Source organism: Molossus molossus, unplaced genomic scaffold (assembly GCF_014108415.1).
Source record: "Molossus molossus isolate mMolMol1 unplaced genomic scaffold, mMolMol1.p scaffold_m16_p_3, whole genome shotgun sequence".
Taxonomy (NCBI): Eukaryota; Metazoa; Chordata; class Mammalia; order Chiroptera; family Molossidae; genus Molossus; species Molossus molossus.
In genome coordinates, this window is record NW_023425366.1 from 44,717,624 (window position 1) to 44,744,819 (window position 27,196).

At 46.1% G+C, this 27,196-nt stretch overlaps 1 protein-coding gene across 1 annotated transcript in view; it reads left to right on the plus strand.

Moving 5' to 3' along the window:
* Positions 1-266: 266 nt before the first annotated feature.
* The window catches only part of LOC118641998 (microtubule-associated serine/threonine-protein kinase 4-like), a 183,055-nt gene continuing 156,125 nt past the window's right edge, over positions 267-27,196 (plus strand). The window contains exon 1 of the mRNA XM_036279675.1: positions 267-891. Coding sequence (XP_036135568.1) covers positions 532-891 — 360 coding nt within the window. The 5' untranslated portion in view covers positions 267-531. The remainder of the gene's footprint in view (positions 892-27,196) is intronic.

Below are 27,196 nucleotides of genomic sequence, written 5' to 3' on the forward strand. Positions count from 1 at the left end.
TTCCATCCTCCAGGAGGCCAGGTTTCTCAGGCCCCAGCGTTCCAACTGGACCTAGCGCTCCGGCGGGACCCTGCAGCCTGCGCCTCGGCCCCGCCTTCCCTACCTGACGCCCGTGCGCCTGGGGCGCCACAGCCTCCGCCCACCGGCGCGCCCGCCCTGCCATTGGTTTCTCCGGCTGCCTGTCTTCTCCGCCGCCCCGCTCGGTCCCGTAGGCAGGTTTTACTGGAGAAGCCGCAGTCCCGGCGGCTGGGGCGCAGCGCGAGAGGACTGTGCAGCGCTGAGCGCAGACCCCAGCTGGCATGTCTCCACGCGCGGGAGCCCCCATCGGCCCGCGGGCCCGGGCGGCTGCCAACTTGGCGGCGGGCTCCGGCAGCCGTGCCATGGCCATGTAGTCGCCGGCGGGGCTCCCCGCAGCCCGGGAGCGACAGCGACAGCAAGCCGGACCCAGAAGCCCGCGGCTTTTCCCAGAGGCGCTGAGCGCGCGCCGCGCCCCCGCCGCCCCTCGGGTTGCACTTTGGGCCCGAGAGGGAAATGGGGGAGAAAGTTTCGGAGGCGCCAGAGCCGGTGCCCCGCGGCTGCAGCAGCTACGGCGCCCGGACTCCCGCCCCTGCGGCGACGGCCGCGTCCTCGCAGGGAGCTTCCTCGGCCGAGTCCTCCTCGGGATCAGAAACTCTGTCGGAGGAAGGGGAGCCCGGCGGCTTCTCCTGCCAGCCGCCGCCGCCGCCGCCGCCACCGCCGGGCGGCGCCCTGGGCACCCGGCTGCCCGCCGCGTGGGCTCCCACACGCGTGGTGCTGGAGCTTGGAGTGTCCGCGCCGCCGCCGCGCCCCGGAGGAGCCGCGCCGTCTGCTCTCCAGGGCAGCAGCGCGTCCCAGGAGGAGCAGGACGAGGAGGTGGGCGCCACCTTTCCCCACCGCGGCCCCTCCGGGTCCTGGCTGCCTGGCGAACCCTGTTCTCCACCCGGCGGTGGGCAGGGCTCACTGGGGCTGGAGGGGGGCGGGGGACCCCAGGTACTCTGTCCCGAGCCGGGATAATGACCATTAGGAGCCTCCCTGTGGGTCAGCCCCCGTGGCTGTCACCTCCGTGTGTGTGTCTACATGTGCTGCCTGATAGAGTGATTTAAAATGTCAAAGCAACAAAACTCGTTACTGCCTGTATTTGCTATGGTGGGTCTGTGAATGGATGTGATCTGGACGCCTGGCTTGTCCCCACAACTAAGATCTCCTGCTCCGAAGTGGGCGTGGTTTCCCACCGAAGCGCTTGGTCGAGGGGGAGTGTGTAGCCCAGGTGGGTGTGAGAGCGAGAGATGCTGTGTTGGGGTTGGAGGACGAATGGAGCCGTCCCTGCGAAGCTGCATCGCGGGGTTTCTGTGGCGCCAGCCCCCCTAGGATCGCCCACGGGTGGTTTTGGCTGGTCCCCGCAGCGGCCCTCCAGCAGAGGAGAACTCCCAGCTCTCGGCCCACGGCGCTGACGTGCGCATCTGCACCTCCCATTTGGACTTGGTTCAGGGTGTCCAGATGCGCGCTGGTCGCCAAACTAAATAGAGCCCACCTTCTTCAGGGGACTGTGCCCATCCTAGTTTCCTGGAAGGATGTTCGTCCAGAACTTGTGGGTCGCATCCTGAGACGTTGAGCACGTGACTTTGGTGTCTTCTGCCTGCTTTCTCTGGCCTTTTCTTTTTTTTCTGCCTTTGGAGGACACTTCAGGAAGCATAAGGTTCTTCATGCCTTTAAAATTGTTTGCTTTGGACGTTTCTTGTAGGGAAGTCATCTTGATTAGGCAGGGCCATAAATAAAACATCACCCTAACACAGCCTCCTTGTGAAGTTAATTCCTCAGTGCCAGAATGGTATTTTCCTTCTCTCCGATGGGATTAGCTGTAGTGAATGTCTTTTTTCTCAGAGATTCTGCAAGCTGAGGCCATTGCCCAGACAGTAGCCCCCTGGGACCTCAGCCTGAAGGCAAAAACTAGATCTAGCACAAGGTGAGGTTTCAAGCCTGGTGGGGTGGAGCAAACCCTAGATGGTGGTTGGCCCAGCTTCTGGCAGTAACCATGACCCATTCCCCAATTCCCCCGGAGGAGGGCAGGGATCCTGCATCTGGAGATCTGCTTTCTAAAACTGTCCCTGCTCCTGAGTTGTGAGACCTTGGATGAATTGTTTAATTCCCCTGAAGTTCAGTTCAGTAATTTGACCAACAAACTTCAAGGTAAAAATCATTTATACACGTACACTTCTTCATTTTCTGATCAGGAATTTAGTTTGGATCCAAAGTTTATATTGATTCTAGGGACCAGATGCCAGGAGTTAAACTGAGTGCCACACCCACCACAGAGCTACTGAACCGGGGTTCCGCAGTGGTTGCATTTCCTTTTGAAGATGCCAGGCATGTGTTTTCATGTTTGTTTGCCCTGCAACACCTGCCTCAATCTTCAGAGATGAGCACACTCCTCACTGGGCAGTGGGGGTATGCCTTAACATTGATTTACTGCTAGATTTACTATGGTCATTGGTAGAGAAGATGGTAGAGTTAGTTGCTCTATGTTTTCTGTGTTGCTAGGAGGGTGCTCCTTGGTACATGGCATGGTCTTGTGGATCCTAGGAAGGGGAAGGCGGGAACTTCTCACATTTGATCTGGATTCTGTAGCTGATTTATTGCCTGGCCTCAGGGTGACAGTGTTTTACTTTTCGGAAGTTAGTATAATGATAGCTTATTTCACAGGCAATGGGGTGAGGATTGGTTGAGCGAAACACATTTTGGAAAGTGGAATGACTAGATGACATTGGTCAGTATTTGTGAAATCTCAGAATTGAATGTGAACTGATATGGTATTGCAATTTATCGTGTAACTTAACCTGTAGCAGTGGATACTGGAAAATGTCCAGGAAAGGAAATCTTGATTTGCTCTGAGAATTTTAAAGTGAAAAAACTGAGCCCCCCCCCCCCCCCCCCAGGAGTAGAGAAGTGATCGTCTTGGTGAAAGGGGCTGAAGCCCAGTGCACATTTTCTGGTTGTACACTGGTGATGGTGTATAGTGGTTCTTAAGCTCTTGGTAGGGGGGCCCTTTCGAGAATCTAATGAAAGCTCTCCACTGTCTGCTCAGAAAACACACACAATTTTAAATACCATTCCAGAGGGTTCAGGCAGAAACACCAGGTCCCACAAATACTCAGTTAAGTGGAATGACCTGAGTTTAATTCCCAGCTCTGCCACCTTAACTAGATGTGGATTGTGGACCATTCAACTAATAAAGCCCCAGTTTTTTCACCTCTTAAATGGGAATAATAGCAATAGAGTTGTTAGATGTTTTATACACACCATCTAATTTAATCCTAGCACAGTATCTAAACATATAGCATTGAGTGCTAAGTAAATATTAAATTTTCAAGTTCACTTGTGATTTAAAAAATTGTGCAATGCAAGTATGCTTTCAGAGAGCCTGGGGCTGTCTATTCAGTTTATTTCCATTTGATTAGTATAAGGTGGGAAATAATTTTTATTTGTATCAGGTTGTATTATAGCACTGAGTATAAAGCACTACAAGTCTTAAGCACAACCCATAAAATGGAGAGAGGTTCATTTAGATTTTAAAATTGTTATGTCTAGCTTGGGAGAGTCATTGTTTTTCCAAAGTTATTTTTATGGTAACTTACTACATGCATTTTTATAAGGCAGCAAAGTCCAAGCGTCTAGTGTATTAGTGCAGTGCTAGTTTTTTTGACAACTTGGGTAAAGCTGTTTCCAGTGTATCTAGTAATGTCACCAGTGTTTGACCTATTTCATATTTTATCTCACTGTCAATATTTGTGTAAATTTACAAAGTTTTGTAGACTTCAATCAGCCCCTTTAGCTTTTGGTGTTTCACAGCAATATAGGCAGACCTCAGAGATTTTACGAGGTCAGTTCCAGACCACCACAATAAAGCAAGTATGAAAATAAAGCGAGTGGTCATCTTTTTGCTGGTGGAGGGTCTTACCTTCAACTTGTAAAAAAAAAAAAAAAAAATGCAACATCTGTGAAGTGCACTAAAGCAAAGCCAAATAAAAGGAGGTATACCATGGCAGAGGTGTAGTTTTTATATACTTAATGTTAAACATATGAGAGTTTAGAGATGGCGAGGAAGTTTTTGTTTAAATAACTCCACCTGAGTTTACTGCTGCTTGTGGATTTGTGGTCTGTAGGCATTAAGGAATAGCTGGCTGCATTTCTGACACTTAGGACACTCTAGATTGAATTCTTGTTCCTCTGACATTTCTGAGTTTTGCTTTTAGGAACTCTGCCCTGTCCCTTCCCAAAGATTCTTGCGATGACAAATAAAATTCTTGGTGCCATTTGCTGTGTGGCAGTGGACTCCTAAGGGCAGGGAGTTTGTCTTTGTATGCCTAGCACAGTGTCTGTACTTTATTAGTGGGGGCTCAGTAAATATATACTGAATGAATGGGGAAAAAAATCACAGCTTTGAAAATAGTTGCACATTTGATGGAAGGTGACTGTGTGTATTTATTTGTCGATTGTGATTTTTGCTTAAACTTCTAGATCTCTTATAAAAAAAAAAATCTCAGAGTGAAAATGTCATGAACAGTTTTTCCAGGTAACTTTTGAACACAGTTAAATCCCTGAGGATTCACTCAGAACACCTGTGGAAGTTCTTGTGCGTTAACTTTGCTTTTCACTGTGTACTCGAACTTGAAACTATCAGGGATTCTTAGAACGGCAGGAAAAAAGGCTTAGAAATTAAAAGGATTTTCAACTCAATGTAGTGTCTCCTTTATCCTCTGATATACTAAAGGGTTAATTTTATTGGCATAGGTTGGGAAACAAGGTTCCGTTTTGACTTCATGAAGCTTCCATTGTAGTGGAAGTGATGGTCACCTAGTATGACTGTTAATGAACTGGTTTCAAAGATTTCAACTGGTGTCGGCTGTGAGGGAGTGTGTGACCGCACTGTGGAACTTATTTATCCTGGGGGAACTGCCTCACTGAGGAAGCTGGTGTTTGCGCTGAGAAGTAAGGAGAGTAGGAGTTCGGGGGGAGAGGGGAAGAGAGAGGACCCATGCAGGTGGCAGGAGGCCCCGAAGCAGGAGAGAGGTCGGTGGGTCTGGAGGAATCTGTTTGGCTGGAGGAGAGGAGAGCATGGCATCAGGTGGTGCTGGACAGAGAAGCAGCAGCTGGGATGGACAGAGCCTTGTGGGCTTTATTCCAAGGGCACGGGGAGCCTTGGAAGGATTTGAAGCAAGGTAGGACCATGCTTGGATTTGTATCTGGGGAGGCCAGGCAGCGTGAAGCCCTCCTGTTAGGGACCGCTGGGGTAAAGGTTCCAGCTTGGAGTGGAAGCCCGAGAATGGCATTGTGCTACACGGTGTGTGGAGGGCCCGGGGCCCCCTCCCGGGGAGTTCAAGCACTCCAGGTAAACACGTGGAATACAGTAGGAGAGAAATTTAGGTCTGTTCAGGAGAATATCATGGTGTGAACAGGAACTCTACTTTTCATTGCGATACTGCTTTAAACCTAGTATTTTCTAGAAGGAAAAACTATATCGACATGCATGAGCTTGAAAAGAGGGCCTGGCAAATGTTCATTCTCACAGTAAATGGCAGGGAAACATTGACCCGAGGTGAATGTAGAGGAGACCACCCTGAGGGTGTGTGAGAGTCTCTGGTGACAGGAAGTGTGGTGTTTGTGAGCGAGCTCACATGACTGGGGTCTCGCTTGTGGACGTGGATGTTCCTAGGGAAGGAAGGGTCAGCATCAAAGAACTAGGCTTTGACCCTTTCCACCTGGCCCGAGGTGTTCTAGAGGCGTCAGATATTTATATTGCGCCAGCTTGGGAGCCAGTGACAGCGTCTGTGTGTCCCTCAGACTTAGCGGGTGCTGGATGTGAGTCCAGCTGATTTTTAGTGTGTCCCTGTGAGGAAGGGTGTGGCCTCAGGGTCACGCGTAGTGCAGAGGACAAATAGTGGGAAGGATCCTGCCCAAGAATTTCTCACAGTGAGACGGGTCCATGACCAGGTGGCTTGGCATTCGAGAAGACTGAGAGGTGTGTGTGTGTGTGTGTGTGTGTGTGTACACACATGCGCACAGGCACATGTATATCTTAGAAGAGATGATTGTACTTTTTAGTTGAAAGACACCCCATGCCATTGATAATCACATTCTCACATTCTGTCTTGTTGCCTGGAAAGGGCTTGGCTCCTCCCTTCACCCCTTCAGCGCCAGAAGCCAGCGTTCCCCTGCTCTGGGATCAGGGTCTGCAGAGCCTAAGGGTACGGACTAGTGACTTTGGTTCAGCCACATACAGGCCATGTGACTTTGGAAAGTTATTACTATTGAGACTATTCCCTCATTGGTAATGTGGGTATGCCCCTGCTTATTTTGGGGGTTTGTTATGAGAATTGATGGAATTTGCTCTTGTTATGGAGTGTGGATGTGCTGGTTTATGCAGAACATCAGCGCCATAGCCAGGAACAGCAGAAGCCTGGAGGTCCCTTCCCTCCAGTGTTGTGTACCCAGCATGTGTGGTTGGTAGTCCTGGCAGGCCCTTTCATTCATGAGTAGGTAGATATGTAAGTTATCACTTTTAATTTCATGGACAGAGCATTCTTATGATGTACTAACAGCAAACTTTTATGGTGTATGGTTCATTAACCTTTTTATTAAGACACTATCTCTCTTTTGCTCATGGAACCGGCTCTTAGTGATCATTTATTACGCAATATCCCAAAAGACTCTATGAACATGCAAATTACTAGGTACACCCCAGGAATTAGTCAGAAGGCAGCATGTCAGCCATGTGGGGAGGCCAGTGAGAAGACCATGTACTTCACTTAAGCTTCCTGGGCAATGATTTAGGGGCCGAGAAGAAAGTAACAAGGAGATTCACTGATTTTCTGGAAGCCAACTTTGGTGCATATAAGCATTGCAAGGGGTTCTGCTGGTGAGGGTGATGAGGCAGGTGGTCCAGGGGCCACCCTAACCTCGCAGAGGGGAGATCTGTTAGAAATGCAGTAGATCATAAAAATGCAAGAACTCATGTATGTAAATTGCCCAACAAAAATTCTGTTGGGTTCCTTTGGGATAGTGTAAATCAGTGGTTCTCAACCTTCCTAATGCCACGACCCTTTAATACCTACAGTTCCTCGTGTTGTAGTGACCCTCAACCATAAAATTATTTTTGTTGCTACTTCATAACTGTAATTTTGCTACTGTTATATCTTAGGTGCCCCCTGTGAAAGAGTCGTTCAACCCCCAAAGGGGTCGTGACCCACAGGTAAATGATTCATGTTGTAAGGCAATTATGCAAACTACCCAGGAGCACTTTTGATTCAACTCAAACGCTGGTACTGAGACTGCAACCCAGTGCTCTGTCCCGAGCACCTGTTCTGGTTGACATTTACACACCTCTGCATCATTTAGTTCTAACATTTTTGTTCTCTTTTATGTCTCTGATATTTTGTCTGGTTTCTTATTTGCCCATGTCATTTTTGGGTAAATCATAACACAAAATGTGATTAAGCAGAAATCTCTTTCTCCAGCAGCTGCTGTGTGCTTGTTTCTTACCCACTCTTTGTCCTTCCCGCTTCGAATTCTCTCACCTGGTTCAGAATTCCTGGAAAAGAATGGGCAGTAGTCACCTGTGCTTCCAGGGTTGGAGAGAAAACCCTTCCCCAAATGGGAAATGTTGGTTCAGGACCGCGGTCAGCGGTACCCACGCGAAAGTCACATTTAAGAATCTAGAACTTGTGTGAAATTCTGGTAGCTCCTCCACCTTCTCTTAACGAAAAGCTTCACTGCTTAGTTATCTATTAATTAATTAATTAATTATTTTGGTGTGTGCCCCTAGCAGGAACCAAACCTGGGGCTCTCTGGTCCGCAGGCCGACACTCCAACCGCTGAGCCAAACCGGCCAGGGTACTCACTGCTTATTTAATGATTTGAATTCATAACCAGACGTGTGTCTGTGAGACAGCTTATACATTTGTACTCAAGGCCTGTACTCCTTTGCTAGCCCATCAATTCCCCTCTGGACTCAGTCAATCGAATTTTTATTAAGGTACTTACTTTCACTGAACCTTTGGGCCAAAATGCTTTGTATTGATATAGGGAAAAGGAGTGGTGGGGAGGTGGGAAGGAGGCCGGCGAGACTGACATATTGGCTTTCTTCTCTTAACAAAATTCATAGGCTGTCCTGTGGAAAATGAAGATTTATTTTTAATGTTCTTGATTTTGTGGTTTTTGGTGGATGGCAAGCTCACAGGTGTTTTGATCTCTACCTTAGAACTTGGTCAGCTGCCTTTTTAAAATAAGCTGAGAAGTTAGGTCTGTAGTTCAATCTTAGCTGATTATTTTGTGCCTTTCTGTGTTGGTTTGAAAAATAGTACCGTTCTATCCCGGGCTTCTGGTGTTAACATTGGTTTGTTCAGGCATTTCCTTGTGCAGAGATGCCCACACCTTCCGTAGTACAGGAAGGGCCCCAGGGCCTCATCCGTGGGAGGGGAAATAAACTAAAATTGGGTTGGAATCGGTGGTTAAAATCTTACTTCACTGCACTCTGTCATCGAGACTTATAGTCACAGAAATTACCAATCTAAAATTGCTTCTTAGGGCAAACACTGCTAGCTAAACTACATTAAGGTACTGAAATAGAATGCAGTGTGGTGAAATCCATTTTGTGTAGGAAGGTGAAATGATGATTTTTACAAATAGGTTCTTCATGAATAAATTGGTTCCATAGGAATATGTCTAGCCCCTGTATACCGAAACTCGAGAAATTTGTTTTACACCTCTCTTAGTTTTAGCTGGAGTGCCTAATTGAAATCACCTGAGGCTTGGTTGCAGCCTTCACCCCAGGCTTCTGGTTTTAAAAGGGGATGCTCAGTTAGAGGCTGCGGGACACCAGGAGAGAGTTGCTCCAGAGGAGAGGGTAGCCCCAGTGCTTGCTGGGAGAGAAAGGACCCCTGACAAGTTCTACCTGAGCACGAGAACTGCAGACTCATCTCTAATGAGTAGAGTACATTTGGGGAAGACCCAAGAAAATGCCGACCTCCCCGTTCTTGTGGCTTTTATCAGATTGGTAAGTAGAAGCGCCATGCCGTCCACGTGGCCCAGTGAGAGACCACGCGCGTGTGAGCATGAGGACCAAGGCGATGAGAGAAGTACTTGTCAAGTAAGAAAGACCATCTTCGCTTTGCCCTGCGTTCTGCCACTTTAAGTTATTTATCTCTACTGTTTGAATTTTTACCTTCGTAAACTTTAATGTGCTACCTTATTTCCTTGGAATTTCTTGGGTCTTTTGTTCTACGTGCAGTCAGTTGCTCTAAGAAGCTACCCCCAGTTCATTGCTGGCTGGGAAAACAGCCTCTAAGACCTTTTAGGAACAACTTTAATTGTGGCGATGGGTGGGTCTCAGCTGTGGGGCACACTCTCTGGGGGAGGACGAGATGAAACGGGAATGACAAATTTGAATGCTCTTGGTTTTCTTTACTAAAACATCAGTATCACTTTCGTTTTCAAGAGTTTTGTTTTTGAAATGAAAACATTTCTACCTGGAGAAAGCTGAGGGCAACCGTTTTTAAAAGTTTTGGAGTAAGACCGATTGAGAATAGTTATGCTAGTAGAGTAGCCACATGACACTTTTGTAACCTGCTAAAATCATACTTTTTAAAATTCCTTTAAACTTACTCTGAGTCATCACTTTCTGTGGATTAGGTTACCTGTCATTCCTTGCTCTAATTCATTCTGGTTTCTTTCCACCCCTTCCCATCTACAGCTTGGTCATCGAAATTTTAAAAAGAACAGGAGAAACCACTCTTGTGGGAAGATTGTAGGAAAACCTTTGTTAAATGGGATGTCTGGGGAAAAGGCCTTTTGGTTACTGAATTTTATGATTCACCAAAAACTAATTTGAAAGCTTGTTTTGTTCTTACTTTGTTGCTTACCTTTTTCCCTTATAATGTCCTGGTGTGATTTTCCTGCCTTATTATTCTGTGCTGAACAAGCTAGATTAAAAAAAACAAAAACAAAAACGATTGGACATCTTGTAGTGCTGTAGGGCTCTCCCTTTGCATATCAATCATCTTTGAAGTCTACTGAAGACACAAAGTGTGTAAGGAGAGGTAGAAAGTGAGTGTGAAATTATGGGTGCTATTAACATAAGTAGACCACCTTGATTTCTTTTTGAAATGTTAACAGTTGAAGATAGAAGGGTTTTGCTGTATTATCTTTGTTTCTGGGACCTGCCAGATTGTATATATAGGGCATCCCAGAAATGTATACACAACTTTGAATAATTATAAAGCCAGTGTTTATTAAAATACATTTCATTTTCAAAATGTAATGGAACCTACAGGCATCCTGTGTACATATTTTTGGGACACCCTGAATATTGTTAATATTTAACAGTTTGCACAGCCTTTTCTGATATTTCATCTGTTCTCTCATTCCCATTTTGTACACATTTCTTTTTGTACTAGAGTTAATAGTTAATCTCTCTCTCTCTCTCTCTCTCTCTCTCTCTCTCTCTCTCTCTCTTTCTTTCTCTCACTAGCTTGCAGACTCCTCCGAGTGGGAACAATGTCATATCAGCTCAGATCTCTGCAGCAGGGAGAGCGTATGGCATTTATTGGGTAATACTACATTGCCCAAAATGGCACTCGAGGCATATTGTGTATCGAGACAGCATCCTGAGTGTTTTACGTGCATTTGCTTATTTAATTACCATGCTGTAGCTAAGTTATCTTCTCAACATTATACAAATGAGGGGGAGAATTTTGGGAAGAGATTGGAGAGGAGCAGGTTTTCAGAGACCATCGAGGAACACTTTGCACTCCTTAAGGTCCCAGCCTCTTGGTCATCTCTGTAGCCCAGAGCCGAGCACAGGTGTGGCACGTAATAAATGAGGGTTGAATGATTGATTATTGAATGAATGAAGCACCACTTAGCAGGTAGGTTCCTGTGCTTTTGGCATTTAAGAGCTTGGATTAAGTGTCTTTTGTTAAAGTCAGGGCTAAGATTTAACAGAGCTCTGATTCTAGGTTTTAGTTGGTCAGGTTAATGGGTTGAGTGGGTTTGTACAAAAGAAAGGTTTTGACTACAAATCAATACTTATTTTCCTGTTGGTGTTGGCAAACTGTTTTCTGTTTAGATAATTTTTGATTATTCATTACAATCATGCTTGTAGCAGTAAGCCATCTTTGGCTATATGTTTAAAGGAATTCATTTCTGATGATACATCGACAACTAACCTTAAAATATTAGTGACACGGGGATGTCCTCATTAGTGCTCAGGATGAGACTGCTGTCAGTGGGAACGGGTTACAGGGTTTCTGGAAGTTTCATTGGGAGTGTTGGTGTAACAGTTAAGAGGTCTGAACTTTGCCTTGGCTTCTTGCTAGGCAAATTATTATTTTATTTTATTTTGTTAGTCCTCACCCAAGGACATTTTTCCATTGATTTTTAGAGAGAGTGGAAGAGAGGGAGGGAGGGTGGAGGAAAGAGAGAGAGGAAGAGGGAAAGAGAGTGAGGAAAAGGGAAAGAGAGAGGGAGAGAAACAGAGAAACATGGATGTGAGACAGACACGTTGATTGGCTGCCTCCTGTATGATCCTGACTGGGGCTTGAGATCAAACCTGCAACCCAGGTATGTGCCCTTGACTGGAATCGAACCTGAGACTCTTCGGTCTGTGGGACGACACTCTAACTGCTGAGCCAAACTGGCCAGGACAAGTAGGCAAATTATTAGCCTCCAGGTCTTCATGGGTGATGAAATAAGGGGTCCTTTCAGCCTCAGCTCCAGTTTTTTGTTTTTGTTTTGTTTTTTGTTTTTGTTTTAATCATCACCTGAGGACGTTTTTTCATTTATCTTCAGATAGAACAGGAGGGAGGGACAGAGAGAGAAACATTGATGTGAGAGAAACACATTGATTGGTTGCCATCCGCATGACCCCAACTTGGGCGGGGGACAAACTGCAACCGAGGTACGTGCCCTTGGCAGGAATTGAACCTGTGACTCTTTGGTCCACGGGCTGATGCTCTAACCATTTAGCTCCAGTTTGATTCCCTCTTTTTACAGAAACATTAATTTAAGAAGTTAAAGTTGTCATTGACATGTAATTCATTATAGAACTGTTCAGTCACATTTTTCTTTTGACAAACTTGATAGTTGTGTTTTCTGATTTGTGAATAGAAACATATTCTTGAAAGGAATTCTCACAAGGACACTTACTCATGGATTCTTCCTTTCAGCCTATGCTGACGTAAACATGCAGAAAAAATATAGTTTACTCATGTGTTCCATTTTTATTTATCTTTTAAAATGCTTTGGCCTCTTTCTGTCCGTCATCAGAATAAACGTGGAGGGTACCTGCCTGTCCCTGCAAGGGGATTTTACTCTGTGTGACGAGACAAGTTTTGCATTTCTCTTGACGCTATACCACACTGTTGTGTGCACCGGACACGACTGTTCCGGGGAATTAGGAAGCTGGGTCTTGGAGCTAGCTCCTGGAGACTCTGACTGCAGACTGGGTTTTTCTCCCTTAGAACCACCTGCAAACCTGCTTTTTCCTGTAGGCTCCAAGCAGAAAACACATGAGTTTGTGATTCGCTTGCTGCCTGGGATTTTTCTGTGGTCACATGTCACACTACCGGCCTGCCATTCCTGTGTACTGGACAACAGCTTCTGATGTTTAAAAACCATTCTTTCATTTAAAAGATGTGTATGGTCTCTGCTCCCCGGCAGCAGGGCCCTCCTACACTGTTCTGGGTCCTAGCTGCTCAGGCCTGGAAGTGGATTTAAGTTTGTTTGCAAAGTTAAACCCGATTCTGTCATATGGAGAACATTTTGATGGTTGGGGTGGGGCTGAGTGGAAAAGGTGAAAGGGATTAAGGTATACAAATGACCAGTTATAAAAACAGTCACAGGATGTAAAATATAGCATAAGGAATATAGTCAATAATATTCTAATAAATATGTATAGTATGAGATACATAGTTCTAATAACTGTGTAGTGTCAGATGGGTAATGGACTTATGAAGGTGATCACTTTGTATGTTATATAAATGTCTGATCGCCATGCTGTACACCTGAAACTCACATACTGTATGTCAGCTGTAATTGAAAAATTAAATAAAAATTAAAAAAAAATCAGAATCTATCAGGAGAAGTTGCTCTTTACCAGTCTACTGATTTTATTATTATTTATTTTTATTATTTGAACCTGAGCTGTTAGCCTGAGCTATCAGGGTTGTTCTATATGTTTGTTTGAAAGTCCGTTCCGGGGAACTTGGAGCATGGAGTCTCATAGAGATAGTTTCCAATAGTGATTCAGCTTCCAGTTCAGCCTACAAAAGCATATCAATGTCCAGAATGCACAATGAAGTCCTGGAAATGGGGTAATCGTGCTGGACATGGTGAAGAAAGCTGCTTTGCACCCTGCTTTCCTTCCCCCAGAGAGGATATGTCGACCTCGGTCAGCCTGGGGCCCGGGGCCCGGGCCTTCTGTGCTCCCTCTTGCTTTCTGTTTCTGTTCAGCTCCTTGTCGGGGCAAATCTTTTTCTCTACAGTGTTGGGGGCAATAGGCCAGCGTCTGGAGGTGGGCTGTGGCCTGAATGTATTGGCTGGTAATTCTCAATATTTGTACACTTGGATGAGCAGGCCCCGGCCTCCCAGGTGTTCTGAGATGGGGAACAGGTGAGTTGGAGGAGAGGGAACCCACACACTCAGCCTTCAAGCCAGCCGCCACTGAGTATCATCCCAGAGATGTGTCAGGGCCTTCCTTGTCTTCAGGACACCTTCCTGGGTGCCCAAGACTCCTTCATCTATGGGAGTGAATCACCTGAACCCAGAGCAGGCTCCCGCCGCGCTTCTGTTCAGTTCTAAGTCATGAGGATGTGTTGTACAGCCTGGTGACCATTGTTAATATTGTATCACATATTTAAAGGTTGCTGGGAGAGATTTTATTTATTTATTTTTATTCTTTATTGATTTTTAGAGAGAGGAATGGAAAGGAAGAGAGAGAGAAACATCGATGAGAGAGAACATCGTTTGTCCGCCTCCTGCATACCCCCCACTGGGGATCGGGCCCACAACCTGGGCATGTGCCCTGACTGGGAATCGAACCGGAGACCTCTTGGTGCATGGGTCGATGCTCAACCACTGAGCCATACCAGCTGGGTGCTGGGAGAGATTTTAAAGGTTCTCTTCACATGAAAAAATATTTTGTAAGTAGGTTTGGTGATGGATGTTAACTAGACTGATTGTGGTGATCATTTCACAATATATATGAATAGAAAATCATGTTGTACACCTGAAACTAATAAAGTTATATGTTAGTTATACCTCAATTAAAAAATGGTAGAAGGTGGTTACCTCAGAAAACCCATCAGAATGCCTTAAATTAACCAAGAACTATTAATAGAAATATGAAAACTAGGGACCATTTGTTCATAACATTTTTTTTTTTGTACAATAAAATGATGTTCTAATTTGATTGGCCTTATCGCTCTCCCTCACCAGCAGACATTAAATTCACCCATGCCTTTTCTTTTAGTTTAACTCGGGTGATAGGACCGAGAATTCCTCTCGATGAGGCTTTAAGGAACTGCCCCACGCCCTCGTTCCACTGGGGACCCTGCACGGACACGTGTGCTTTCAGGGACCGGTTTCTCTTCTGAACCTGGATCCACAATCGGAGGACGGGCGGCCCGTCACTCTGGCTGGAGGTGTTTGGATTCCTGTGTTCATGATGCCCCGAGCTGCTTGTTCTGTTTCCCTGGCTTCCTGTTGCTCCCCCTCAGGAGCTGGTCGAGGCTGTGTGGGTGTAGTGCAGTTTGTTCTTCTAAAGAGGTGGCGGGCCCATGCAAATGGTATCGCATTTCCAGCAATGAGGGGGTTCCAGCAGGGCCCCCAGTGTCTCCTTAGAGGTCGTCTGTGGTAATTAACAGGAAAGCCAAACAGATTTTTTAAATGATAAATACAGGTTTACCAAGAGATTCCATAACGATAGGTGTAGGCCCTGCTGAGAAACATTGGGGTGCTCACTTTCTACCCCCGCAAACCTGCCAGCGGACGGGCACTTCCTCGATTTGTTCAGTCCCCGTGACCTGCAGTTCTGAGAAGTTTATTTTGATACTTAAGGACATCTCAGGATGTACATTTCATTACCGCTGCTGCTCTCTCTGGGGTGTGGATGAAAAGCGGCAGATTCCGTGACAGAGTTGCCACTGAAATGTCGTTCTTTTCAAGTGAATGTTCACGAGCATTCCAGATTTTGTTTCTGAACTTGCACAATGGGTGATGACTTCGAAGCATCAAGGTCTGGGGCACCCCGAGAAATTTGGCTTTTGAGGGAGCAGCTTTCAGTTTGTGGTTAGAACAGCGGCTTACTCGTGATATTGTAAAAGTTGGGCTTTATTACAGTGGGGTGCCGTGCATGGGGCTCATTTTCACCGAGGCTTGCGGGCTGGAGCGATGCCTCTGGACTGCTGCAGGTCAGGGTGGTGAGCGAGCTGAGCCGGCACCTCCTCCCCGGTGTCTTTTTCGCGGTGCCTGCCTTTCTTCCCTTGCCTCTTGGCCTGCGCGTTTGAAGGCAAAACGGGAGGAAATATTAGTACTGGATGGGTGGACATAGGCTACTAGGAAGAGAGGGTGTTATCTTAGCACGCTTTTCAATAATAGGTGCTGGTGAAGACAGCCTTGCTGGCCGGGAGGGGTAGGGATCCCCCCACCCCTACCCGGGCTCTGCTGACCCTACTTCTGGGCACAACTGGTGTGAAAGTGCAGGTGGTTGTTCTTTGCCCCAGCAGGAGGTATGTATTGACCCTTCCTGCTTGCACAGCTCGGTAGGAGTTGGAGGCTGGGAAGAAAGGGGGATGCAGAAGAAATAACAAAGCTGGGCAGTGGTAAATAACAAAGGAGGCAGGTGTACACAGCTAGTGCGCCTGAGTGTGCACAGTGCACTGTGAACAGGGAGAATGCGATTCACACAGAAGGGGGGATGGGAGAGCACCAGGTAAGACCATCCACCTGAGGACATTCACCTGGAAGCCAGTTTTCCTGGTGCCCTGAAGATGTGAGCCTGGGACAGGAGGAAAGGACGGACCGGGTTAAATGACTGGCCCTCTCAGAGACTCCTTAGCTGCACCTGCAGTCTTAGGAACGTCTTCTGTTTTCCTCTTCGAAAGTAATGATGTTTAGAAGGAATAGTAATGGGCAGGTTGGTTTTTCTATATGCGATTGGTTAATCTTTGGGCCCGTGGAATTTAAAGTGACTGGTACTACCAGGATGTAGTATTTTCTCTGAAACCAGCTTACTTATGGCTTTGTACTTTCTAATAAAGAGTATTTTTAAAAGATTTATAGTTTCCTAGATAATTGAGCAATGTTTACAACTAATACCATTTTAGTCACGGTCTCCAGGAGCTTTGGGTCTTGTTTGTGTGGGCGGAGTTTAGGGAGAAAGTATGTTTGGCAGGAATTGAGCAGGGAAGGGGTTTTGGTAGCATCTCTCGAGACGACCTTAGTGCCTTGCTTTGGGGGATCTCCGTCAGTCATTACCTGAGATTTGCCAAGTTTGGAGCAGTGATGTTTTGGGTCCAGGTAGAACTTAAAACACTCCCGCCATCTTTCCCCTCCCCCCTTCCACCTCAAAGTGTACTGGAAAAACTTCTTAGAGAAGCTCTCCCCGCGCGGGCTTGGGCAGGAACCCTGGCTGCCAGGGAAGAGCCCGAGAGGGACGCAGCTGTGCCGGCCGAGCCACGCGCCTTGCTGTGAGCCCTCTGCTTTGTGCACAGGTTTGATGAGGCACATCCTGTGATTTCTACGGCAGTTCCTCCGGCCTTCAGACCTGTCGGGGCAGCTCGTCCGGGTGTTTTAAGGTGGGGAGGGAAGTGAGCCAGCGGATGATCAAACCTGCTCTGGATAGAACTCCCCGGGTGTTCCCTGTCTCCCTCGGGATTCTGCAAGCGTGGGGGAGATTCTTCACCAGAGCGCGAGCCACGGCCAGTCATGGTCTCCAGTGTGCAGTCCCTGTGTGACAGGGTGTCCCCCACACAAAATTCCAGAGCAAGGCAGTGGGGGGCTGGAGCAAGTGGGTTCACAGCATGAGTGGGGAGAACTTAGAGGAGATGCTGCTACTTACAAATGTCCAGCCAAGGTGGAGTGATTAGGGCAGTTGTGCTTTTTATAATTAACATCAGTCTCCCAAATGAACTTCGGTCATTTTGTAGCTTCGGTCTCTTTCCCGGGCCCAGCTCGTCTTATCCTTCTCTCGTCCCTCAGGAAAGTAACGAAGCCAGCGGTCTTCGGGCCCTGGCCGACTGTCTGGCCAGTTCCTCCACTTCAAAGATTCTCTGTTCCAGTTATTTTTTGTTGTAACCACAGTGTGTACTCTGGACTTCTGAAATTTTCAGTTACAACTGTGCTATTAATCTTCTCTCAGAAGATGAAACATTCAGCCTCTGCACATAGAGCTCGTAGACAGCAGGTTAATGCATGAGATGAGAGCGCAGCAGCTGGCCCTATGCGACGTGAGTCAGCGGGCATGTGGAGTTGAGGTGTCCGTCTGCTCTCACTGAGACGTATTTGGGGGTCTCTAGACTTCTTTGACTCTTGAGGAGGCAATGAGATCCCAATTTTAGCTTAAGCTTTGAGCAAAATCTTATTGGCACTTTTCTATGCTGCAGAGCAGAATACCATTCAAGGAACCCCAATTTTCCATCCTTCGAAGAGCAAGTCCCTCCTGTGCTTGGAAATTTCTTTCATGCCCAAAAGATGTGGCACCTCGCACACCTCCCAATGAGACAGGGCCATGAGGACAGTGGTTTGGGGAGAGCTTGAGCCTCATGGTGTGCAGCAGGGAGAGGGCCCGGTGTCTGCTGTTGGACGTGGTGGGGGTGCTTCCAGGAGGGGTGCTTCTAGGAGGGGTGCTTCTAGGAGGGGTGTCCACGAGGGACATTTTTATCTGCAGCTGGACATGAGGCCCTTTCTGATGCTGTGTTTGGGGGCTTGTGTGGCAGAATCGTTTTTTAAAGTGATTAAACCTGTGTGTTGCTCTTTGCTTTTCCTCTCCTCTGGTATTTCAAGCAGGAACTGGGACGGTTGTAATTCTTTGCCTTGGGGATATTTGCTTGGCAGAAAACTGAAGCAGTTTGAAGGAGAGGTTCTTCTCAGTCTCTTTATCAAAAGTCTGAAGCTGTGGAAGAGAGAATGCCACGCCTCGGGGGGTGCAGCTGGTTTCTCTTTGAGAGCAGGGAGAGAAGGGAAGCAGGTTCCCCCGGGTCAGGAAAGGGGTTAAGGGTGGTGGGTTCTGGGTACGGGAGGTGATACTCTCGGGGACAGCATGAGGCAAGGGAGGAGGCCACTGGCACTTCCCCGGGAAGGCTGGATCTCAGACCTCAGGCTTCCTGCTGGGGAGGACTCTAGCGCCACATGCGGGCATGAGAGCATATGGCTCTGCTGTGTTCTGGGCCTTTGGGGACTGGTCGACCAGAGGGGCTCAGCAATGGGCACGATAGGCTTCCCTTTGTGTGACATCCCAGGAGCAACTTCGCTCCTTACTATGGGCCTTGGAATCAGAATTAACTTGATTTCAAGAAAAGAGTGGTATATTTTTTTAGTACCCCTGACTTCGTGAATTGAGATTTCATACCTGCTCTACTCATGATCTAAATTTCCTGACAGTGCCTAGATGAGGTGTGACAGTCTCATGAACTTAATCTGGGTCTTACCCTCCTCTCTACTTTTGCTAAAAATTAAAGTATGGTGATCCAGACAATCAGAAGGCACCAAGAGCTCAGCTTCTCATAGCTCAAAGGTATCGCTTTCATCCAACCCTCCTCTTGGTCAGCCCCCAGCATGTCAGTGACTTCTTGCCTTGGGCCTCTTAAGGCACTACCCCATCGTGTTGCGATGTCTTTCCTACTCACCCAGCTACAAGCTGCATGAGAGCAGAGACCCTGTCTTATTTGTCTTGATAGCCACAGCAGCCCAGTATGCAATACATCTTTGATGAATGAATGAATGTACAGAGGAGACTTTATGCTGAAGCTTAGGGGAAGAGGAAGCTCTAAAGTGAGAGTTACCACTGAAAGACTGTGCAGGCAGAACAGGTACAGCCCCCTCCCTTTGCCTCGTGGAGTATGGGTGGGTGCAGCGTGTGAAGTTTTCATTCATCTGTGTCCCCCTGTCAAGGTGAGCAATGCAGAGTGGGATTCAAAGGAGAGAGGACTTAATTTTTGTTGTTGTTTTAAGTATTATGTGTTCAAGTTCTATGTAAGAGTCAGTTTCTATGAGTCTGGCACTGCTGGCTGGTCAGTTGTCACCAGTTAGGCAGAACTGCCTGGGAAAAGACCACTTCAGGCTGGGGGCATTGAGGGAGATGCCCAGGGCTCCCGTGCTCTTCCCATAGCTCCAGAGTGCTGGTCCAGGAGAGGGGAAGCCCACGGCCCCCAGCTGCCTCCTTGGAGGCGAAGGGTGTCTTCTCTGGATTGACAAGCTTCAGGAGGCCCTGGGGCAGCCAGGTTTTGCTTTCTTTTTTTTTTTTTTTTTATCCTCTCACCTGAGGACATTCTTCTATTTTTTGTTCAGATAGAGTGGGAGAGAGAGAGAGAAGCGTCAACGTGAAAGGGACACATCGAGTGGTTGCCACCTGCACGACCCAACCAGGGCCGGGGACAAACTGCAACTGAGGTCCGTGCCTTTAGCAGGAACCAAACCCGGGTCTCTCTGGACCACAGGCCAACGCTCTAACTGCTGAGCCAAACCGGCCAGGGCCAGGGTTTTGTTTTCTCAAGCTCCCATGAGGAGCAGCTGGCAGGGGCCTTGTGTGAGTGGGTGTGGGCTCTGTGTACTTCATCCCAGGATGGGGCAAATGTTTAAAAATGCAAAAGCAAATTCTGAAAACACCAAGACTTCCGTGTGTAAATAGTTGGCAAGTACTCTCCTTTCTCTCCCGTTACTAATGAGTTTCCCCGCAGCGTTGCTTCTCTACAACTGGTTGCTGAATGGCGTGCTCAGGTATCAGTTCATCACGTGCTATGAAAACACAGAAAGCGGCATACAGTGGTTTCAACCCAGCGGCTGAGCCTTGGAAACAGACACCGCGCACATTCTCATCTGGACGGAAAGAAGAGCGTCACATCTGTCATTCATGATTGAATCCACTGCATTTCTTCCTGAAGCCAAGGGAACACATTCAGTTTGCACACGAGGCACTTAAAGGATCTTCAGCTACAACCAGGGGCCGTATCTCACCAAGAGATTGGGGCGTTCTGAAGCCGTTCCTGAGAGTCGACTCTCTGTGGCTCTCTAGCTTTTGAAGATGTTTGTAAAGCATTTCAGCATACGTCTGACTGAAGGCCTACTGTGGGCCGGGCACTGCACTCGTGCTTGGTGTGATTCTGTTTTAAAAGTCTGCCTATGGCTTTGGGAGGCAGGCGGGGGATTTCTCCCTATCTGGTCACAGAGACCAGATAACTTGCTCAGAGCTGCTTCCCAAACCAGGGCTCTTCCCCACGGTGGGCAGGAAAAGCAGCGAGGAGTTGATTTTTTTCCCGCCTTAAAATTGCTCATGAATGGCTTTAGCTGTTTATTGTCAGTGACTTTCAAAAAATGATGTTAAATACCACATAGAGCTGAATCGCTGGCTGAGCCCTGCCTGCCTTCCTGGCTCGCAGAATCGTGGCGGAATGAGACAGGGTTTGTTTGCAGCCACTGGTTTTGGGATAGCACGTCGCACACGTGTTCACCCTCTTCCCCGTGGGACCGCCGGGAGGGCAGGGTCCCAGGTGAGCACAGAGGGGAATGGCCCATGGCCCTCAATAAAACAAAACACCAAAGCAAACTAGTCAAGGGAGAAAGACCAACCAGCAGACTAGCCCGTCTTTCTGGCAGCTGGGGCCGAATGGGGAAGTGGGTGTCCTGGCGGTGGTTTTGGTCTCAGCTTTGAGACATTTGATTCCCGATGGAGCTTTGCCGCGTGCCTGTGTCTGCCACCGGCTGCCAGGCGGTCTGCGCGGGGCCAGCGATGGAGAAGCATTGGCCTCGCTCCTGTTGGCTTGGGGAGAAAGATTGTTTACTGCCCAGGGCCATTCACTCAGGGCCTCTGATGAGCAGGAGCGGCGCTCGGTGCTTTTTCTGCGTGTGTATCCTCAGTGCACGTCCGTGCGGTGCAGGGGATCAGCCCCGTTGTACAGGGAACAGGCGATTCAGGGAACCCAAGTGCCGGGTTGGTACCTGGTCTGCTGGTTAGTGATAGGGATAGAATTCAAATTCATCTCTTTGTCTTTCAAGTGTTTAAGTTTTTGCTCTCGGATTTTTCCTGACCCTCAGTTTGACCTCAGAGCGCGATGTCAAGGGCACTGGCCTGTGTGCTCATAGTGACAAAGGATTTTGCACGCTTGGCTGTACATCTCGCATTATTCATGAATATTTTGTAATTTGTAGAAGACTCCAAGTTTGTGTGTGTGCTTGTGTGTGTGTTGGTACATGTGTGTGTTTGAAAGCATAAGTCCTTACAAATTTATGTCCTTGCTAAATGTAACATTTGGACAAACATTAATGTCTCATTACAGAACCAAACACTTTTTACCACACTGCCAGTTTAAAAGCCTTCAGATTAACTAGATATGACTTCTGATGCTTACCCTGATCATTTTTGATGGATCCTCAAATTGCTAGGCGGTTATTAAAAAGTGTCATTCCCATTAGGAGTGCTGTGTTTTCATTTCCTTCAGTAGTCTGAGGATTGCTAGCGTACGTTCTTCAGAAAGAGAAGGATTGTTTTTCTGACTTGATTTAGCTAAACCGATGGGGATGTGAAGACAGAGAAATACAGAAGGAAGCCTTCTCTCACCCTTTCTAGGGCATCAGTGTCTCTCTGTGGTTTTTCAGCCAGCAAACAGATGTTGTCCAACCAAGTTTCACGTATGGGGACAATGTTCTCTTCGTGGCGATGGTCTCAGAGCCAGCCTGTCACCCCAAGGCAGGCCAGTAATCTGTATGCAGGACGGTCTGGATAGTGAAAATAGTGTCAGGAATCAGTGGGTGAAGAGACAAACACTCACCTAATATTTGTCATCATTTGTTAGTATTTGAATCCTCAAATAGAGGTGTGAGAATAACTCTTACAGGAGTGATTATAGTAGATGGTTTTACATGTGACACTTGATGGGGTTCCTGCTCCTGAAACCGGATCCCTAAACATGACAGGGCTCCCTGGGTGCTGAGTTACAGCCCAGCTACCTGTGAAGAGGGGACGTGGTGAGCGAGAGCCTGAGGGTGTATGTATTTCACTTACTCAGGGCTGTCAGGTCTTATCAACCTTCTGTTAGAAATATTTCTTCTCCCTGAAAACTCATAAAAATTCATGTTGTAATATCAATGCCTGCAGGATCCTGTAGAATTTTGTTGAGCTGCTTATACCTTTTTCTCCTAATAGATATATCATCCTCCTCATACACGGACATACAAATGTGTGCTTGTGAATTGATAGAGGTGGCTCATGTATATGCCAAAGTGGGTTTGCTGAGGGAAATGAATAAACTAATTTTCCCCCCACTGGTTCAGTGTGACTAAGGTAATTCTATGGATATTCTCAGAAGATTCCATTCTGGCAAATATTTTAAATTTCATTAACCTTGTATGTATTTCACCAGATACCTTTTCAGCATATCTGTTTATTGGGTTATCATAATAATGCTTTGCTGGTGAATCAAGAAAGGTACAAAATTGATTAGTAGAGTTAATATTTTTTATGATTAATATATTTAGTGAGGTCACCTTCTGTGTTACTAGAAACACCAGATTTGTCCATTCTTTCAACACTGCATATTCTCGTGTCTTTAAAAAGAAAGTATGATGTCAGCCTAATGCATTACACCAGAATTTTAGTGTTTTAAATATAGGTCTTAAATTGCGTGAAAGGTTTAGGTTACTCTTTTCCTTTTTTGTTTTAAATGAACACAGACCAATTGACTTGTTAGATTTTTCTACCCATTTGATAGAGGAGAGGGGCAAATATTTAAAAATAACTATTATCCATGAATTGTAGTGCCACATGACCAAAATATTCTGTAGGGAAAATCATATTCCATTATGCTTAACTATGTAAGATGAAACCTTAATGTAGTATAAAGTGGATAGTTTTTATAATAACGTTTACAATACAGCGATTGTCCTGTATTGTGGGTATGTATATTTGTGGATGGGGAAAATATGTGGAACTCTACAGTACTACTTTTTTTCTATCTTAAAACCATATAGAATTATGCCTGGAAATTAATATGTTTTAAAAGCTCAGTACAATTTTCAAATTTCAAATAAAGTTAAGTAGGACTTATCTTTTATCAAGAACAAAGAAATTGTCTTGTGAAATTAGAATGGGCTGGCCTTTTGGAAAAGCAAAACATGGCCTTTAGTAAAACAAAACAATATGTAGCATTTCTGGTAGTGGAGAAAAATTTAGCTCAGTGGCCAATAGTCTCATTTATAGAATATTAATTATCTATAAATTGTGACTGAACATTTTTTATGAATTTTTTAAGAAAATATTTCTAGCACTTATTTTTTACATCCTCGTTTTCCCTGCCTCTGTCCATGCTTCTTTTCTCCTACCTCATATGAGGACAGTTCTGTTTTTACAGGTCCTGATTTTTTTCTTCTGTCTCACCAGAAGTGATAATTCATTTTGTTGGAATGGTAGTGATCTCAAAGGTGGAGGATTATGACTCCAGTTGGGGCTTAATCAGCCTGAGCAGGTGCATTCTAAGTAAGAGAGATACTGTTTTAATGCAAATGTCCCCCCTAATTCAGAGGAAGGGAGACAAGGATAGGAATTGACATAGCAGTTAAGTCAGAATTGTTTCTAAATAGATTGTTTTTTTCCCCTGGATTCACTGGGCACCAGCAGTGGTGCCTTGTTAATAAATGAAAGAGAAATATAAAGGAAGAGAAGTTGAGGTGGCTGTCTTAATTTTTTTTGCTCTGAAGGATCACAAATGCTTAACATAAACGAAGTCAAGGACTTACATAAGGACAGGGGTGCCTCAGTGGTACAGTGCTCATTTTAGAGTGGAATTGGATTCTAGGACCCAAGATAAAGAGCAGATGATTATATTAAAATGCCCGAAGCGCTACTATAAGGTGACTTAACATGAACCTCACCAGGTGGCTGTAGACTGGGGCTCCAGAATTTGTCCTGCTCTTCCTTTGTTAAAGTGTGCTGTCGGATAAAAAGAAGTAAGAAAGTGTTTAGTGGTGTCAGAGAACCAGGGCATGCAGAGTAAACCACGGCTCTTCTTATTAGGTGAATAGTCTTTGTGGCAGGTATAATTGTATTTTGAACTTTAGTTAAGTCTGGATTTTAGAGAAACGCATATTTTGATTAAAAAGGCATTAGCCATATTCTCCTCCCTGGGTGGCAGTTACTTGAGTGTGTGCAAATATTTATTATACTGTACTTTTATGTTTTAGTCGTTTTTCTATACATTTGAAGATAAAAATGGTTTAAAGAAAAGTCACCAGTGTGTTCTAGATCATCCAGCTCAACCATATGAATGCACTGTTTGTTTCTCCATCTACTCAACAATACTTACCGAGCACCTGCTGTGCACCAGGCACTGTTACTGGCTCTGGGAATACTGTAATGCGCAAAAGAAGTAGAAGTCCCAGACCTCATTGCATCAAGACAGTGTGTTAAACAATGTGTTAGAGCCAGGGAGGGAAGTCAGCAAACTTTTTCTGTAAGGGGTCGGACAGTAAACATTCTAGGTGCTGTGGGTCAGGTGGTATCTGTCCTGGCTATTCAATTCTGCCATTGTAGTGTGAAAACAGTCACAGATAGCGTGCACAAGAATGGATATTGTTGTTCCAGCAAAGCAACATTTGCAGAATAAGGTGGTATGGCCCACAGCCCATAGTCTTCAAGTCTTCAGATAGTAGTATGTCTTAAGGAGAAAAAAAAATAGAAAAGCAATTTGGAATATTATGGTATGGGGATGAGGGAATTTGCAGTTTTTGATAGGAAAGGCCTCACTGTGAAGGTGATTTAAGTAAAGATCATATATATATATATTCAGCCATGTGTATATCTTGGGGAAAGAATGATGTATAAAGAGGGAGTAGCAAGTGCAAAGGTCCTGAGATAGAACATACCTAGAGAATTGAAGGAATGGTAAGGCCCCGGGTGTTTGGAGCAGAGCAAGTGAGGGGGAGAGTGGTAGGAGATGAGATCCCAGGCAGATGTGAAGATGAGGGACAAGATGCTATCATGTCACTTTGTAAGGCATTACAAAAATTAGAAGTCATTTGGGTATTCCTGGAGAGTTTTGAGTAGAAGAGTAATATGATCTAATTTTTAACCCGATCACTGGCAAATACACCGTAGGGGAGTGGGAGTGAAAACCTAGAGAATCAATATGAGGTTATTGAGGAAATCAGGTGAGAGATGGTGGTGCTGGGCCAGGCTCCTAGTTGTGGAGGTGGCGAGAAGCAACCCGGTTCTGGATGTACACTGATTACAACTCAACAGCATTTGCTCACAGAGTAGAAGAGGAGTATGAGACCTGGACAAGTCAAGGATGACCCCAAAGTTTTTGGCCAGGTAAACTGGAAGGGTGGTGCGCCATTTACAAACTGGAAGGATAGGGAAAAACAGTAGGACAGCCAGCCCAACAGCGGGCAATCGTATGGCACAGAGCCCCTGGCTCAATGAAGCGCACAGCCTGAGATTCGAGGCGAAGTGTGGGTTTGTCATGTCCTAGATCTGTGTGTGCCTTAGTGGTTCTAAGTGCCCAGTGCCTACGGCTGCAGTCTGTGGGGTCCATGCCAGGGCTTATTGACAGCTCTCAGCCTGTTGCTGGAGTTCATGCTTTGTGCTACTGTGGGTTTCTGAGTGTCCTGAACTCTTATGGGGCAGGTGAAGATTCCACATGCAAATCTTGGAGTAAATCTTTAAAAAAAGTTTTTTTTTCTTTATTAATTTTAGAGAGAGAGGAAGGGAGAATAAGAGAGAGATAGAAACATCGATGAGAGAGAACATCGATTGGCCGCCTCCTGCATGCACCCCTACCGGGAATCGTGCCCACAGCCTGGGGATGTGTCCTGACTGGGAATCAAACCCGCGACCTCTTGGTGCCTGGGTTAATGCTCAACCACTCAGCTACACTGGCTGGGTGGAGTAAATCATTTTTGATCCACAAAGTTATCAAAAAAAAATCCTGATATCCAGTGGATCACCAAGCAATCCCTAAAGCTTAGGGGGATGTGTGGGCTGCAAGAGCCAAAGGCCTTATATAAATCTTGAATTCCCACACTATAATTGATGGCTTTTATTGTGTCGATTGGAGAAGAAGCAAATTCTCCCTCTCTGCTGTTACTGTGCATGTAAATAACTTGTAAAATTTAAAGCTAATAAGCAATTTAGGACAGTCATGCCTGCTTAGAGTGTTCTGTAAATTGCTAAAACATCTGCAGAGTGTTTCACAAATGCATCGCTAAATTTATGCTAGTTAAAGCGCGACACTGATTTGAAGACAGTAAGTGGTGGTTTTTGTTTCTAATAAGACAGGTGCTTTGGTCTTACCTTTATCTCATTAGGGAGTTTTATGCCAGTGTATAAAATACCCTGCTGTATAGTATAGAAGGCGTTAAATCCTTTCACGAGCTGGTGGTTGAGATTTCTATTAGACACTCAAGAGGAGATGTGAAGAAGGTAGTATAAATGAGTCTGGAGCTGAGGAAAGACATTCAGGATAGAGAGATACATTTGGGCAGTCACTGGTGGTAGGTCAGGTGGTGGAACCATTGGGGTCCCAGGGGAGTTAGCACAGGCAGAAGAAAACAAAATGCTGGGATACATTGGAGCTTATAGTTCAGAGAGATGAGCAACAGGCAAAGGAGACTAGGGCCAATGGCCTAAGAGATTTAAGAAGAAAACCAGTGGTGTTCTGGAAGCCAAGTGAAGATGATGTTTTGAGGAGGAGGATGGGTCAGCCGTGGTCACTGCCGCTGACAGGGCAAGGGACGCCAGGCTGAGAAGTGTCTGTACCATGGCACAGGTCATGAGGACCTCAGAGCAGAGTGGCGTGTTCACAGAGAACTTTTAGATCAATGGCTGCAAGTAAGTAACTCAGCATATATTATTTGGGCACCTGTGACCTGCCATTTTTCTTCTAACAATATAGCATTGCATTATTGGGTAAAGAAAAAA